General features: G+C 41.2%; 1 protein-coding gene across 3 annotated transcripts in view; it reads left to right on the forward strand.

Moving 5' to 3' along the window:
- The window catches only part of SLCO1A2 (solute carrier organic anion transporter family member 1A2), a 147,125-nt gene that overhangs the window by 58,615 nt on the left and 70,925 nt on the right, over window positions 1-17,585 (forward strand). For all 3 annotated transcript variants that reach the window (XM_029616551.1, XM_029616550.1, XM_029616549.1), the window contains exon 5: window positions 17,113-17,222. In XM_029616551.1, the coding sequence (XP_029472411.1) occupies window positions 17,113-17,222 (110 nt within the window). The remainder of the gene's footprint in view (window positions 1-17,112; window positions 17,223-17,585) is intronic.

Genomic DNA, 17,585 nt, shown 5'->3' on the forward strand with positions numbered 1-17,585 from the left:
CCCCGGGAGGGTGGTTGCCAAAGTTGGGTGGTGAGGAGATTATACCGGCTCCAGGCAGGAGTTCATGCATTCATGGTCCTACTTGGAGAACTGTATGGTAGCCCAATCTAATTGTGGCTAGTGTTCTTGCAGCCAGGGTAAATGGGGTGAATGGCCCTGGGGATCATGTGGAATGTGATTCTTTCACAGTGGAGGAGGCCCGTGTGTAATGTCACAGATATGGTACTTTAAAGTGATCTGGCCAGGGGGAGAGGGTCTCCACGGATTGAGGAAATTATCATGGAGAGTCCATGCGGATGGTGGGGATGAAGAGCTGGTCCCCGATGGTGGGGATGAAGAGCTGGTCCCCGAGTTCTTTCATTATGAAGTTCTGCACAGAACCTGAGTTCACAAACACTGGAGTGGGGAAGATGAGGGAGTCCAACTCTATGGTGACAGGGAATAGTAGTTGGGGAGCTGGAATGGTAAGGCTTAGGGTCACCTCCCCACTGGACCCTAGACATTGAAATTTCCCTCTTTCAGTGGGCATTGGACCATGGGGTATCCCCTACTAGCCCAATATAGGCATAGCCCCTGCTGTCTTTGATGAAGCCTCTCTTTGGGGGCCAGATGGCTGTGACCCATCTGCATGGGTTCTTTGGACACAGTCGAGGAAGCTGGAGCTGGTGGTGAAAGGGGCTGTTGGAACCGAGGTCCTGCATGGTGGGACGGACTCCCTGGCCCTCTGCTGAAGTCCCAGTTAATTCCCGGTTATTTGATGAGAGATTCAAGCAAGGCAGGGAGGTCTCGAGTGGCAAGTTCACTTTTTATTTTAGAGTAAACGCCCTCAAAGAATATAGTGATCAGACAGTTCTCCTGTCATTTGAGTTCTTTTGCCAAGGTTCTAAACTCTGTTGTATATTTGGTCAATGTTCTGGTGCCTTAGCGGAGGTGGGGTAGATCTATGCATGCTGTAGCTGTTTTGCCAGGTTCCTCAAAGACTGTTTTGAAGTGATCTCTTAATTGGGACAAGTTGCGCAATAGAGGGTCTGTGCACTCCCAGAGAGAGGTTGCCCACGCTAAAGCCTTCACAATCCAGTAGAATCACTGATATGAGAGGATCACCTTGCTGATGGCTGGAAAGAATCAGTAAATACTGCTTGGAGAGATTTTTAAAACTTAAAAGTATTGGGGAGAAATAAACTATTGGGGTATATTATTTAGTGTGCTTTGTTTTAAACAGGTAGTCCGAAAATCAGGCAACAAACAGAAGTTTGTGTGTTTTATTTTAAATAGGTAGTCAGAAAGGCAGGCAACAAACAGAAATTTGTGTATTTTATTTTAAATAAGAAGTCAGGCAGGCAACAAACAGAAGTTTGTGTGTTTTTATTTATCACCCTTTCCCACCCATCCCTATCTCATCCTTTAATTTATAGGCAGCTGTCACTTTCACACTTCAAAATTTTCAGCCTTTTAACTTAAACTCAGAAATTCCCCACACCTTATCAAGAGTTTGATCATTTCCTTGTAGGTCACTACCAGATATATAGTGAATTCACTAATACATTTAAAGGACCCTAATTGTATGCAATCCTACACCCATAGCAACCTAAAACTTAACTAGGAACTGAACAAATTTAAGATGAAGGCAGCAGTCCAACAGTCTTTTGCATCGAGTGTCACATGGATGATTTTTTACCCACCAGTGAGAAATTGAATGTGTGCATCCAATGCAAAGAGTCCTGTCTCTCAGAGAACGCGTCCGATCTCTGGAGGCTAGAGTGGCAGAACTGGAGGAGCTGAGGCAGACAGAGAGGTATATAGATGAGACCTTCAGGGACATAGTAGCCAAATCCCACTTCCAGTCTGGCATCCCTGGTGCTGCCTTGGAAGAGGAAGGTCTCATGATTGGAGAGCATCAACCTGGTACAGCAGGAAATTATTCTATAGCAAAGACCTGGCCTCCAGGTGGTGCATTGTCCTCTTGCACTGAGGATGTGTCTCCCAGGACTACTGCCAAGGAAGGAAGGGTTAGGTCGGCCATCAGTTGGTGATTTGATTATTAGGAATGTAGATAGCTGGTGACTGGTGGGTGTGAGGATTGCCTGGTAACTTGCCTACCTGGTTTGAAGGTAGCAGACCTCACACGTCACTTAGATAGGATTTTAGACAGTGCTGGGGATGAGCTGGTTGTCGTGGTACATGTGGGCACCAATGACATAGGAAAATGTGGAAGGGAGGTTCTGGAAGCCAAATTTAGGCTCTTAGGTAGAAAGCTTAAATCCAGAACCTCCAGGGTAGCATTCTCTGAAATGTTCCCTATTCCACTTGTCCCCAGAGACAGGCAGAGCTCCAGAGTCTCAATGTGTGGATGAGACGATGGTGCAAGGAAGAGGGATTCAGTTTTGTAAGGAACTGGGGAACCTTTTGGGGAAGGGGGAGTCTTTTCCAAAGAGATGGGCTCTACCTTAAGCAGGGTGGAACCAGACTGCTGGCGCTAACCTTTAAAAAGGAGAAAGAGCAGCTTTTAAACTAGAATAAAGGGGAAAGCCAACAATCGCTCAGCAGCTCATGGTTCAGAGGGAGGTATCTTCAAAGGATATTAATGATGCATTAGAGTTAGGGCATCCTGACAGAGAGGTTCCAGTAACAAGAAAAGTAGTCCAAGTGCCTATAATTAAAAACTCACCTGAGTTAAAAGATAGCAATTTATCTCTGTCAACTGAAAAGCAGAATGTAAATACAAACAAAAAACACATTTTGAAATGTTTGTATGCTAATGCCAGAAGTCTAAGAAGTAAGATGGGAAAATTAGAGTGTACAGCAATGAATAATGACATAGACTTAATTGGCATCTCAGAGACATGGTGGAAAGAGGATAACCAATGGGATAATGCTATACTGGGGTGAAAATTATATCGCAATGACAGAGAGGAGCATCTTGGTGGAGGGTGGTGCTTTATGTCCGGGATGGCATAGAGTAGGGATGTGCATTCATTTGCGACGAAATAGGAAATAGAGATGATATTTCCTATTTCGTCATGTTTCAGGGGGGGCTGAAACGATAAGAGAACCCACAAAATTTTGTGTGGTTTTCTTATCGTTTTTTGGGGGGGGAGAAAGGGCATATTAAAAAAAATAATAAAATCCCCAAACCCACCCCAACCCTTCAAATCTAATTAATTGCAACCCCCACCCTCCCAACCCCCCCAAGACTTGCCAGACCCCCCCCCCCATGTGCCAAAATGGCACGAGCCATCCATTGCTCCTACCATGTGACAGAGGCCGGCCAATAGCACAGATAGCCCCTGTCACATGGTAAGGGCAAAGGGCCATCAGTGCCATTTTGATTACTGGCAGCCGACGGCCTGAGAGTGGGAGATCATTCCCGGGACCCCCGCTGGACCACCAGGGACTTTCAGTAAGTTTTGGGAGGGTCGGGAGGGTGGGGGGTTGTAATTAATTAAATTTGAAGGGTTGGGGCGGGTTTCGGGTTTCGTTTTCGGGGTAGCTGAAATAAAATAGGTCCGAACCGCGGGAAAAAGAAATTTCCCGTGGCGGGCTGATAACGAAGGCTGAACCAAAAGGTTCGGCTGAATCACATCTCTAGCATAGACTCCAATGGATAAAGATCCTACATGAGACTAAATGCACAATCAAAACTTTATGAGTATAAATCCCTTGTGTGCTGGGGAAGAGAATAGTGATAGGAGTATATTACCATCCACCTGGCCAAAATGGTGAGATGGACAGTGAAATGCCAAGAGAAATTAGGGAAGCTAACCAAACTGGTAGCGTAATAATAATGGGAAATTTCAATTACCCAGACACAATGGTGCAGGATAAAACTCTCACTTCCACTGAGAATTGTAAACAGTTACATTTATTATTATTATTATTTGAATAAATGTAACTGTTTACAATTCTCAGTGGAAGTGAGAGTTTTATCCTGCACCATTGTGTCTGAGTACTTGCGGATGTGCAAGGTTGATGCTTCTTTGGATTATCAAATTTCAATTACCCCAATATTGACTGGGTAAGTGAAACATCAGGACATGCTAGAGAGATAAAGTTCCTGAATGGAATAAAAGACAGTTACATGGAGCAATTGGTTCAGGAACCAACGAGAGAGGTGGCAATTTTAGATGTAATTCTCAGTGGAGCACAGGATTTGGTGTGAGAGGTAACGGTGGAGGGGCCGCTTGGCAATAGTGATCATAATATGATCAAATTTGATTTAATGACTGGAAGGAGGACAGTAAGTAAATCCATGGCTCAAGCGCTAAACTTTCAAAAGGAGAAAAATAGTTGGAAAAAAACCTGAAAGGTGCAGTGTGTAACAGGCATGGACATTGTGAAAAAAATACCATCCTGGAAGCACAGACCAAATATATTTCATGCATTAAAAAAGGCGGAAGGAAGGCAAAACGATTACTGGCATGGTTAAAAGGTGTGAGGTGAAAGAGGCTATTTTGGCCAAAAGAACTTTATTCAAAAATTGGAAGAAGGATCCATCAGAAGAAAATAGGATAAAGCATAAGCATTGGCAAGTTAAATGTAATTGATAACACAGGCTAAGAGAGAATTTGAAAAGAAGTTGGGTCACAATAAAATCTTTTAAAAATATATCCAAAGCAGAAAACCTGTGAGGGAATCGGTTGGACCATTGGATGATCAAGGGGTTAAAAGTGCACTTAGAGAAAAGACCATCACAGAAAGATTAAACAATTTCTTTGCTTCAATGTTTACTGAAGAGGATGTTGGAGAGATACCCATTCCGGGGAAGGTTTTCATGGGTAATGATTCAGATCAACTGAACAAAATCACGGTGAACCTGGAAGATGTGGTAGGCCTGATTGACAAACTGAAGAGTAGTAAATCACCGGGAGCAGATCGTATACATCCCAGGGTTATGAAAGAACTAAAAAATGAAATTTCAGACCTATTTCAAATAGTTTGAAACCTATCATTAAAATCATCCAATGCACCTGAAGATTAGAAGATAGCCAATGTAACCCCTATATTTAAAAAAGGATCCAGGGGTGATCTGGAAAGCTATAGACCGGTGAGGCTGATTTCAGTGCCGGGAAAAATCATGGAAACTGTTATAAAGAATAAAATCACAAAATATTTAGATAGACATGATTTGATGGGACACAGCCAACATAGATTTACCAAAAAGGAAGCCTTGCCTTAGAAATCTCATACATTTTTTGAAGGGGTGAATAAACATGGGAACAAAGGTGAACTGGTAAATGTGGTATATTTGGATTTTCAGAAGGTGTTCAACAAAGTCCTGCATGAGAGGCTTCTACGAAAACTAAAAAGTCATGTAATAAGAGGCGATGTCTTTTTCTGGATTGCAAGTTGGTTAAAAGACAGGAAACTGAGAGTAGGATTAAATGGTCAATTTTCACAGTGGAGTTCCTCAGGGATCTGTACTTGGACCGGTGCTTTTTAATATATTTATAAATGATCTGGAAAGGGGTACAACGAGTGAGGTGATCAAATTTGTGGATGACACAAAATTGTGCAGAGTAGTTAAATCTCAAGCGGAATGTGATGAGTTGCAGGAAGACCTTTTGTGACTGGAAGATTGGACTTCCAAATCGCAGATGAAATTTAATGTGGACAAGTGAAATTGATGCATTATAGGGAAAAAAATCCTTGCTGTAGTTCAAAATGTTAGGTTCTATCTTAGGAGTTACCACTCAGGAAAGATATCTAGGCATCATAGTGGATAATACATTGAAACTGTCAGCTCAGTGTGCTGTAGCAATCAAAAAAGCACACAGAATGTTAGAAATTATTAGGAAGGGAATGGAAAATAAAACGGAGGATGTCATAATGCCTCTGTATCACTCCATGGTTGGACCGCACTTTGAATACTGTGTGCAGTTCTGATCACCATATCTCAAAAAGGATATAGCTACACTGGAGAAAGTGCAGAGAAGGGTGACCAAAATGATAAGGGGCATGGAACGGCTGCCCTATGAGGAAAGGCTAAAAAAGTTAGGGCTGTTCAATTTGGAGAAGAGACTGAGGGAGTCGATATTATAGAAGTCTACAAAATCATGAAAGGACTTGAACAAGTTAATATAAATTGGTTATTTACTCTCTCAGATAATAGAAGGACCAAGGAGTACTCCATGAAGTTAGCAAGTAGCTCATGTAAAACAAATAGAAGAAAATTATTTTTCGCTCAGCACATAGTTAAGCTCTGGAATTCAATGCTAGAGGATTGGTTACTTCATTGTTACAGTGGTTACAGCACTTAATGTAACTGGGTTTACAAAAGATTTGGATAAGTTCCTAGAGGAAAAATCTATAAACTGCTATTACGGTAATTAATAAGTAATAGGAGCTTGTGATTTATCTATTTTTTGGGTACATGCCAGGTACTTGTGACTTGGATTGGCCACTGTTGGAAACAGGATACTGGGCCTGATGGACCCTTGATGTGACATAGTATGGCATATCTTATGTTCTTATGTTCCCATCCAGGAACAAGAGGCTGTAAGTGGTCTTCGTTAACTCATCTGGAAACAACAGTGCCTGCAGGGTGAAGTGTATGTGGCACTCATTCAGGAAATAACAGCAATGCTTAGGATCCCTGGCGTACTGGAGTGGAACCGGGAATTGTGGTATGGGTTGGTGACACACTCGCTGAAGTAATTGGAGCCAAAGAAGGAGTAAGAGTGTCCAACTGCATGGACAGCCAGTCCATGGAAGCTGCCAGGATCTACTGCTCTTGTAACTTATGAGGGAGGCCTGGAATGGCTGCAGGGAAGTCATGTCTGCTGGATCCATGGCCTCGGCAATCTTTTGAAGACATGGACCCTTGCATCGAGGTGGAGTTAGCCCAATCTTCAGGGGAAGCTCTGCAGGTCCCCACCCATCGGCAGGCAGAGTTGGATGAAGCAGAGGCCCAGATGAAACTTCGCCTTTACTGGCCCATGTCCCCCTTGAATTGAGTTTTTGAGTACTGGTGGTGTTAGGTCTTAGGTGGCGACCCCTGCTGATGAGCTGAAGGTCCAAGAAGCAGGAAGTGGTCTGTGGCAGGCGACATTCAGGCAGATCCGAGAAGGAGGCAATGGTCGGTGTCAGATGGTGTTCAGGCAGGTCCGAGAAGCAGGCAATGGTCACTACCGAGCATTCGTCTGAAGGGAAAGACAGGACGGAGAGGCAGAGCAAGGAAGGCGAGGAGCAAAACAGGAGACAAGGCACACTGAAGAACTAAGAAACTGAAGACTGCAAGAACTGAAGAGCAAAGACACTGGAACTGAAGACAATAAGGACTCAGGACTAGAGAATGCAGACAGAAACAATGAGGCAACTCATGCTTCTAGGCAGTAGGGAGACCTGTTGCCAAGGTGCAGGAGGGATGTCAGCCATGGCCTTATATAGGCCAGAAAGAGTGATGTCATCTGAGGCTGCTTGTCGGGTTTTCCCACCGCTGGCCCTTTAAGGCTGGGGAAGTCGGCACGCACGCGCCCTAGGGGCAGCAGGAACCAGCAGTGTCTTCAGCATCCTGCCACAATGGCCTTCGGTGGCATCCTGCTACATTATGCTGCGGGATCCTACCGTGCTTGAGGAAGAGGCAGGCTGGCAGTGTCCTGACTGGGAGGAAGGCCTGGCCCGGAGGTAAGTGCAGTGGTCTGCGGGAGGAGCCCACAGACCCCCAACCAATAACAGTTGCTGTGAAGAGCATAATCATCTAGCAGGTTCATAATTACAGAGCAGGTCTGCTAAGTACTTTGGGCAACCTAAGTGAAAACATTTAAAAGGCAGTACTAGAATCTTAAATTGAATTCTTGTCTCGGTGAGTCAACAATGAAATTCCCAATGAACTTGTGAGACATGGTCAAACTTTCCAGTCACCATCAATAGCCAGGCTGATGTGTTTGAATCAAGTATTTTTTAACTCAATGCTCAGTCAAGCTATGGAATTTGTTGCCAGAGGATGTGGTCAAGGTAACTAACAGAGCGGGGTTCAAAAGAGGTTTGGACATGTTCTTGGAGGAAAATTCTATAAAACTTGATTAGCCAGATAGGCTAAAGAAAGCTATTGCTATCCCTGGGAGCGAGTAACAAGAAATAGATCTATTTTTTGGGATCTGCTACATATTTGCAACCCAGACTAGCCACTGTCAGAGACTGGTTCCTAGGCTCAATGGACCTTGGTCTGACCCAGTATAGCATTTCTTATATTCCTGAAAGCCTATGATAGACAATGTTACAATACTCTACTGATAACAAGATGGTGATTCACAGTCTTAAGATCAGCAGTCAAAAAGTAAGGGTGTAACTGTCTTATTTGCCTAAGGTGGAAAAAGACTGCACATACCACAGATAATACTTGCCCTTTCATAAACAATTTACTATCCAGTCATATCCCCATGCTGCAAAGCCACAAAAATGAAGAATTCCTGCTGCTAAATGCCACAATACAGTCTGGTCATCTGCTATAAAATCTCTGGAACATGTCATAATTTGTTTTTAGAGTCAGAAATAATTTCAATATAAAAACTTCATTATTGAATCATATTTTCCCTGAAGGTGCCAAAAGAAAATTTTCAGATATTTAAATGTTCATAGCTGTAACTGAAATTGTGGTAAATAATATTGTAATTCTGATTGTTACTGTATATTGCTGCTGGAACATCTAATTTATAATCATCAATAAATAAAACCTTGGTTTAAATAAAGCCAGCTCCTTTACATTGTAGCCTTCTGCTGCCATCTAGTGATCACTGAAGCACATTATATCTACTCCTGTTCACTGCAATCCTTTAATACACGGAATTACAGCTAACTAACTTTTTCATAAATACCTGCCTCCTTTTACAAATTCACCCACTTTTTCTGTACCTTGTTGATTCTTGCATGTACTTTTATCCACATACAGTGTGGGCAATTTTAAAATAGCCCTTTTACTCAGGTTAAAAGCCATTAACACAGGTGAGTGGCTTTTGAAAATTTCCCTCTTACCAATTGCAGGGCTAGTACCCTAGGCAACATCTGCCTTGTGCCGCCCCCCCCCCCCCCTCCATGGTTGCAGCCCCGACTCCTACCTCTTGCGAGTGGCAGAGGCCTCACATGGCTCGCGAGTGGCAGCAGCAAAGAGGAGTGGGGATTCAAATCTCCACATGGTTAACGCCCCCTAATGGTCGGCGCCCCAGGCCTAGCTCGCCTAGTGCTTCCGCCGGCCCAGACTAATTGTCAATCATCATATATTATTTATATTAAGTGCCCATCTCATCTAGTTTATGTATATAAAACAAAATTAAGAGTAAAGACACATATAAGGCCTTGACAACTTGAAGCGCTCTAACAGGAATATTATACTTGAACACCTCAACTGTTTGAAGAACTATTTTGTTTTGATACTGATCAGGTAAAGAAGCCATGAAGGGTAAACAATGTGGAGCATCAACTATCTTACTTTGAACAAAGGTATATAATTACTCTCATTATTGTACAACCAAAAAGACTCACTCTTCACATGGAATGGGGCAACTTTCTTTGGATGCATTATGCTATATGGATTCGATATAGTCATCTCTGAATTAAAATGAATGAGGATCCTTGTGCAATTGATTAAAGCTGCTTCTAGCTCTAGATTTATCCCTATTATCAAAACTGCTAGTGGAGATACTGTGTGATCCTTTAGGGAGATCTGTACTGTTTTTAAGCAATATTATGATAAATTGTATTCTCTGGAGATTGAAGATGTTTTAGTGAAGCCCAATTAGATAAACTAAATGCTCCCTTTTCAGTTCAAGAAGTGATGCAAGTCCTTGAATCACTTCCCTCTTTGAAATCCCCAGGCCCGGACAGGCCTAATTCCAATTTTATAAATTATCCTTACAATTGGCCCCACTCTTATGTAATTTATTTCAAGCAATGGTGGAACAAGGGTCGATGCCTATGACTTTGCAAGAAGCAGTGATAAACCTTGATACCAAAGGGAGGACAAAACTTAGAAGCCTCTGCTTCTTATAGGCCAATCTTTCTTTTAAACCTGGATGTGAAAATATATGCTAAACTTTTGGCTAACAGGTTGCAAATCTATCTTGCATTTGTTAATGTGATATCTCAGGAGGGTTTTGTGTCCAGACGCCAGTCAAGTGCTAATGTGGATTTTAGACAGTGCTGGGGAGGAGCTGGCTGTCGTGCTACATGTGGGCACCAACGACAAAGGAAAATGTGGGAGGGAGGTTCTGGAATTTAGCCAAATTTAGGCTCTTAGGTAGAAAGCTTAAATCCAGAACCTCCAGGGTAGCATTCTCTGAAATGCTCCCTGTTCCACGCGCAGGTCACCAGAGGCAGGCAGAGCTCCGGAGTCTCAATGCGTGGATGAGACGATGGTGCAAGGAAATGGGATTCAGTTTTGTTAGGAACTGGGGAACCTTTTGGGGAAGGGGGAGTCTCTTCCGAAGGGATGGGCTCCACCTTAACCAGGGTGGAACCAGACTGCTGGCGCTAACCTTTAAAAAGGAGATAGAGCAGCTTTTAAACTAGAACAAAGGGGAAAGCCAACTGTCACTCAGCAGCGCATGGTTCGGAGAGAGGTATCTTCAAAGGATACTAATGATACATTAGAATTAGAGCATCCCAACAGTGAGGTTCCAATAATTAGAAAAATAGTCCCAGTGCCTGTAACTAAAAACTCACCTGAGCTAAAAAATTCTAACTTATCCCTATCAATTAAAAAGCAGAATGAAAATACAAACAAAAAACAAACTTTGAAATGTTTGTATGCTAATGCCAGAAGTCTAAGAAGTAAGATGGGAGAATTAGAATGTATAGCAGTGAATGATGACATAGACTTAATTGGCATCTCAGAGACATGGTGGAAAGAGGATAACCAATGGGACAGTGCTATACCGGGGTACAAATTATATCGCAATGACAGAGAGGAGCACCCAGGAGGAGGTGTGGCGCTTTATGTCCAGGATGGCATAGAGTCCAACAGGATAAACATCCTGCATGAGACTAAATATAAAATTGAATCTTTATGGGTAGAAATCCCTTGTGTGTCGGGGAAGACTATAGTGATAGGGGTATACTACCGTCCACCTGGTCAAGATGGTGAGACTGACAGTGAAATGCTAAGAGAAATTAGGGAAGCTAACTAAATTGGTAGTGCGGTAATAATGGGAGACTTCAAGACCCCAATATTGACTGGGTAAATGTATCATTGGGACAGAATAAATGATAGCTTTATGGAGCAATTGGTTCAGGAACCAATGAGAGAGGGAGCAATTTTAGATCTAATTCTCAGTGGAGCACAGGACTTGGTGAGAGAGGTAACGGTGGTGGGGCCGCTTGGCAATAGTGATCATAATATGATCAAATTTGATTTAATGACTGGAAGAGGAACAGTGTGCAAATCCAAGGCTCTTGTGCTAAACTTTCAAAAGGGAAACTTTGATAAAATGAGAAAAATTGTTAGAAAAAAACTGAAAGGAGCAGCTACAAAAGTAAAAAATATCCAAGAGGCGTGGTCATTGTTAAAAAAATACCATTCTAGAAACACAGTCCAGATGTATTCCACACATTAAGAAAGGTGGAAAGAAGGCAAAATGATTACCGGCATGGTTAAAAGGGGAGGTGAAAGAAGCTATTTTAGCCAAAAGATCTTTATTCAAAATTTGGAAGAAGGATCCAACAGAAGAAAATAGGATAAAGCATAAACGTTGGCAAGTTAAATGTAAGACATTGTTAAGACAGGCTAAGAGAGAATTTGAAAAGAAGTTGGCTGTAGAGACAAAAACTCACAGTAAAAACTTTTTTAAATATATCCGAAGCAGAAAGCCTGTGAGGGAGTCAGTTGGACCGTTAGATGATCGAGGGGTTAAAGAGGCACTTAGAGAAGATAAGGCCATCGTGGAAAGATTAAATTATTTCTTTGCTTCGGTGTTTACTGAAGGGGATGTTAAGGAGGTACCCGTAATGGAGAAGGTTATGTAGTATACTTGGATTATCAGAAGGCATTTGACAAAATTCCTCATGAGAGGCTTCTAGGAAAAGTAAAAAGTCATGGGATAGCTGGTGATGTCCTTTCGTGGATTGCAAACTGGCTAAAAGACAGGAAACAGAGAGTAGGATTAAATGGACCATTTTCTCAGTGGAAGGGAGTGGACAGTGGAGTGCCTCAGGGATCTGTATTGGGACCCTTACTTTTCAATATATTTATAAATGATCTGGAAAGAAATACGACGAGGAGATAATCAGATTTGTAGATGACACGAAATTGTTCAGAGTAGTTAAATCACAAGCAGATTGTGATAAATTGCAGGAAGACCTTTTGAGACTGGAAAATTGGGCATCCAAATGGCAGATGAAATTTAATGTGGATAAGTGCAAGGTGATGCATATAGGGAAAAATAACCCATGCTATAATTTCACAATATTGGGTTCCATATTAGGTGCTACAACCCAGGAAAGAGATCTAGGTGTCATAGTGGATAACACATTGAAATCGTCGGTTCAGTGTGCTGCGGCAGTCAAAAAAGCAAACAGAATGTTGGGAATTATTAGACAGGGAATGGTGAATAAAACGGAAAATGTCATAATGCCTCTGTATCGCTCCATGGTGAGACCGCACCTTGAATACTGTGTACAATTCTGGTCGCCGCATCTCAAAAAAGATATAATTGCAATGGAGAAGGTACAGAGAAGGGCTACCAAAATGATAAGGGGAATGAAACAGCTCCGCTATGAGGAAAGACTAAAGAGGTTAGGGCTTTTCAGCTTGGAGAAGAGACGGCTGAGGGGGGATATGATAGAGATGTTTAAAATCATGAGAGGTCTAGAAAGGGTAGATGTGAATCGGTTATTTACTCTTTCGGATAGTAGAAAGACTAGGGGGCACTCCATGAAGTTAGCTTGGGGCACATTTAAAACTAATCGGAGGAAGTTCTTTTTTTCTCAACGCACAATTAAACTCTGGAATTTGTTGCCAGAGGATGTGATTAGTGCAGTTAGTATAGCTGTGTTTAAAAAAGGATTGGATAAGTTCTTGGAGGAGAAGTCCATTACCTGCTATTAAGTTCACTTAGAGAATAGCCACTGCCATTAGCAATGGTAACATGGAATAGACTTAGTTTTTGGGTACTTGCCAGGTTCTTATGGCCTGGATTGGCCACTGTTGGAAACAGGATGCTGGGCTTGATGGACCCTTGGTCTGACCCAGTATGGCATGTTCTTATGTTCTTAGTATGTACACAGTGAAAAAAAATAGGATGCAAGATCTTCTGATTATAGGGCTTGATGCAGAGAAGGCCTTGATATGGTTTTCAGGTCTTTTCTTTTTCGTACTTGGTAAAGTGTGGGATTCCCTTGGAATATTTTAGAGTTCTTTGATGTTCATTATGCTAATCTAACAGTGAGGATAACAGTGAATGGCTGCATGTCAGAGGCCTTCCACCTGCAGTATGCTACTAGGCAAGGATGTCCTCTGTCTCCCCTCCTTTTTATTTTACGTTTAGAGCCCTTAGTATTGAGTTTAGCAACAGACACAGGTTTTGTGGCATTCCAGTGGGAGATGTGTTTGTGAAGTTGTTGCTGTTTACAGATGATATGTTACTACTTTTGCCAGATGCTATGAAATCGTTACCAGTATCCCTGAAGATTTTTCATGTATATGGTTCTTCTTCAGCTTTTAAACTTAATTTAGAAAAGTCTGAGGGACTGGATGTACTGGGTAGCCTGGCTTTCAACTCGAGTTCCTTTCAGCTAAAATGGGCAGAAGACAAGATTAAATATCTGGAGATTTGAATTCCGTGGATACTTTCCTCTTTGCATGTGGTTAATATCCCTTGTATACTGAAAGTTTTTTAGCAAAACTTGGATAGCTGAATTCCATTTCCTATATCTTTACTAGATAGGATTACTTTGGTAAAATGCTTTACAATCTTCTTATGTTGCCTCTTGTAGTTAGGCAGAAGGACCTTTTTGCTTCTTCATACTATATGTTCTCAGTTTTTTCAGAACAAGAAGTTTAGACTGAGTATAAAACATTTAATGTTTCCTGTCTTAGCTGGTGCCTGAATTTTTCCAATGTTTCCAATATGGCTGCACTATTGAGTCCTCTGATGGATTGGCTGAGTGGTGTCTCATGATTTGTGGATAGGGAGTTTGAAAGTCAGTCCTATGGATTTGAAATATGTGTTGCATTCAGAAAGGATTCAGTTGCCTGCTGAGATTGCTTGTCATGTTTTAGTGGCTTGAGGCAGGATAGCTTGGAAATTCTTGCAGTGGTGTCCAAAAGTATCTGTAGATGCTTCTCCTTTTCTCCCTATGGGGTGAGTTTTAAAAGCATTACTTGAACTAAAAGACCCATATATGTGAGTATCTGGGCCATGTGTGAGCAACACGTATTTTAAAAGCTGCTACTTGCACGCAAATATGCGCATGCTTGAGCAAAAAAAAAAAGGGTTGGAAAAGGGGTGGTGCATGGGCATTCTGGGTCAGGGCCAACAGTTACGTATGTAAATCTGTATTTTAAAACCAGTGGCCACAGCGTGCAGCAGCTTCTTAGCCAAGTATATTTACTGCTGCTCTTGATGAGGTGTAAGTCTGCAGAAATTGCTTTGTAGGCCTAACACGACAGGGTGAGGGGTCTGGGTCAACTTGGGGGGGGGGGGGTGCAGACTGAAGACCCAGAAGGGTCTGGATGACCTTGAGATAGACTGGGCGAACTGGTAGACTGCTTGGCAAAACTGGGATTGTCCTTCACGACATCATGTTTTAAAATCTGCTTACCTGTGCATGTTAAAGCCAACAAAGGAAGATATGCGAAGTACGTTTGCTCGAATAACAGCTTAAAATTAGAAACACATATACACGCGGTAGGCATATTTGTAATCATATGTGTGCAACTGCATGCATGATTTAAAATTCCAATGTATGGCCACTCCCGGCCCCATATGCGCATGTGTGGCACCCACACACTTTTTTTTATATAGAGAATCATACCTCTATATATCCCAGTTATAGGAGGTTGGTGAATGAAGGTGTTATGAATTTTGGAAATCTAATGCTCTTTGCCTCTACTGTGATGATCTCCTTTGCAAAATGGGCACATGTAAAAGGTTTTCAAAGTAGATTTTTTTTATGCATTTGCAGATTTTATTCCATTCAGCACATTTTATATTTCTTCTGGATTTGATTCTTTTTTTTAGAATTGGTTGAAGAAGAAATAGTATCTGGGGCTAGTATGTGTAAATGTTTGCAAACATTGCAAACTTCTCAGACATTAGTAGTTCTTGCTGATGTAAGGAATAGAGATTGCAATTTGCATTTTTCAGCCAAAGAAATGGTCTTGTGCATTAAATCAATTAAACAATTTATTTTAAATGCTGATCTTTGCGAACTACAGTATAGAATTCTCCACAGAATAATCATAGCATCAACCCTCACCCAGTCAAAACAGATGAAGCTCATTCTTTCAGATGTTTGTTTGAAATGCCATGAATGGGCAAGTTGATTCACTCTGTGGACATGTTCTAAGACATAAACTTTTTGGGGCATATTATATATTATTTAAGTCTGCTAACTGATAACGTGGTAATCTTTTCCCCTGAATTTTGTGCATTAAATTATTGGAGCCCACATATACTTGTGAGAAGATATTGAAGGCTATTTTTACCTAAGGCCTTCATGTTAGTGAAGAAATGTAGTTTTCAGCTGGTTAAAAGACATGACTGGAATCAGTGGATGCTAGATATGGTTACTATAGAATATTGAATAGTTTCTTCTCGGTCCACCATGGATTATGCTGCTTTTCATCAAGTTTGGAACCCCCTCATCACATAATTGCCAAAAGATCTGCACAAGATGCTACAACCTCAGAATAATAGGAATGACTGACTATCGGTAGAATTTGGTTGCAATAAGAGCTGAATTCTTTGTGATTGTCTGGTACTTTCTCTGTTGACATAGTAGGCTTTTTCAGGATGTGCTTTGGAGTGGATGTTGGGTTTGTTGTATAAAATACTGGCAGTACTTGTATGGTTATATTTAAACATGTAAATAAATATACTTTGTCTTTGGCATGTTGTTCAAAGAGACATAAGATTTATTATCCATAGTAAGAAATAGAGATCACTGTGGAGGTTGAAAAAGTCAAGTTCCTCCAAAGCAGGCACCATCTGTTCTGAAACATAGCTGTCATGAGAAGCTCAGTCCGTGTTCAAACATTTTATTTGCATTTGAAAAATCCTTAAAAACTTAGAGACACTAAATGAAGCTATGAATATAATCTTGTTACTTACATGACAACATATGTGATTGTACTACCAGTATGAATGCCCCTTTTTAAGTAATCACCCCTGTGAACCTAGTATCTTAACAGGTTCCTCTAGCAATCCATACCCAAAAGATATTTTTTATATTTCTGTTTTGAAGATCAAAATGTGTAGTTCTGCATCAATATATGCTATTTTGAAAACTTCAAAAGGGTTCAATTTACATCCAAACTTAAGCTGGTAAGTATTCTGTTCTTGTATTCTGAAACAACCCCCAATAGCCTGATAAAGTTTAAATCTATGAGCAAAAATCCATTTTCGCTATGTCTAAGATATAGGATTTTCCCAGTTATATAGCACTGTATATGGTACATATTAAAATCTTTATTTTTTTGACTTAGAAATTTCCTTCTATTCCCTTGGGCCTCCAGCTTAATTAGAACCAGAGCTGGAACCCTGGCACTATAAACCTTCATTCACAACTCGGGCCTTCTCACCTATGTTTATATCTCCCCCTCCCCCCAGTGCATTTAGTCTGGTAATTGCAGCAATGCTCCTAGGCCCGAAACCAAGTACCAGAGCTCTTTCTAGAAGTCTGAAATTATAGGCCCTTAATCTGACCACCAGGTGTCACCATTGAGCAATGACCACAGTTCCTGCCCTTCACAGCATCCCCAGCCCCAAACCAGAAAGCAGATTTATTTTATTAAATAAAACAATACTATGGTAATGGTTGATATTGTTATCACAGTTCATCAAATTTAAAGCTTATCGGCACCTGGATTACAATATAACTTGGTTCTCAAATAATATTTCTTAATTGGTAAAAATATAGTTTCTCATTTTGAATCTTAAAAATTATTTGTGTTTTATATAGGTATCAATATGAAAAAGCAATTTCTTCAGCAAACAATTCATCTTCCAGCATCTCTCTTTGTCAAGCAAATCAAAACGAGTCTTTCATACCACCAGAGGAACTGTCACCAGGTGCAACTTTTTCTTTACTGAATCATCTGCATTGTTTTTCTGTTATTCTGCATTCTTATTTAGTTCTGGGGATATGGATATTATGAATGAATATTGCATTTGATAAATGGGCAGAACCAGTCCTTGTGAACTGGCTAGAATTATCTTTTGTGACACACAGTCAACTCTAAAAGAGACTAGGTATTGAAATTCTGCCAACTGGCCCAGTTTATAACGAGGGCAATTTTCAAAGAGATTTCCAGAGGTAAAAAAAAAATCAGTTTTAGCTCTGTAAATCGTCTGTCTAAAAATGGCCTATCCTGTTTGCAGGTAAAAGAATGCATGTAGTTCCATAAGGCATCTGCTTTTACCTATATTGAAGTA

This window comes from Rhinatrema bivittatum, chromosome 9 (genome assembly GCF_901001135.1).
Source record: "Rhinatrema bivittatum chromosome 9, aRhiBiv1.1, whole genome shotgun sequence".
Lineage (NCBI taxonomy): Eukaryota > Metazoa > Chordata > Amphibia > Gymnophiona > Rhinatrematidae > Rhinatrema > Rhinatrema bivittatum.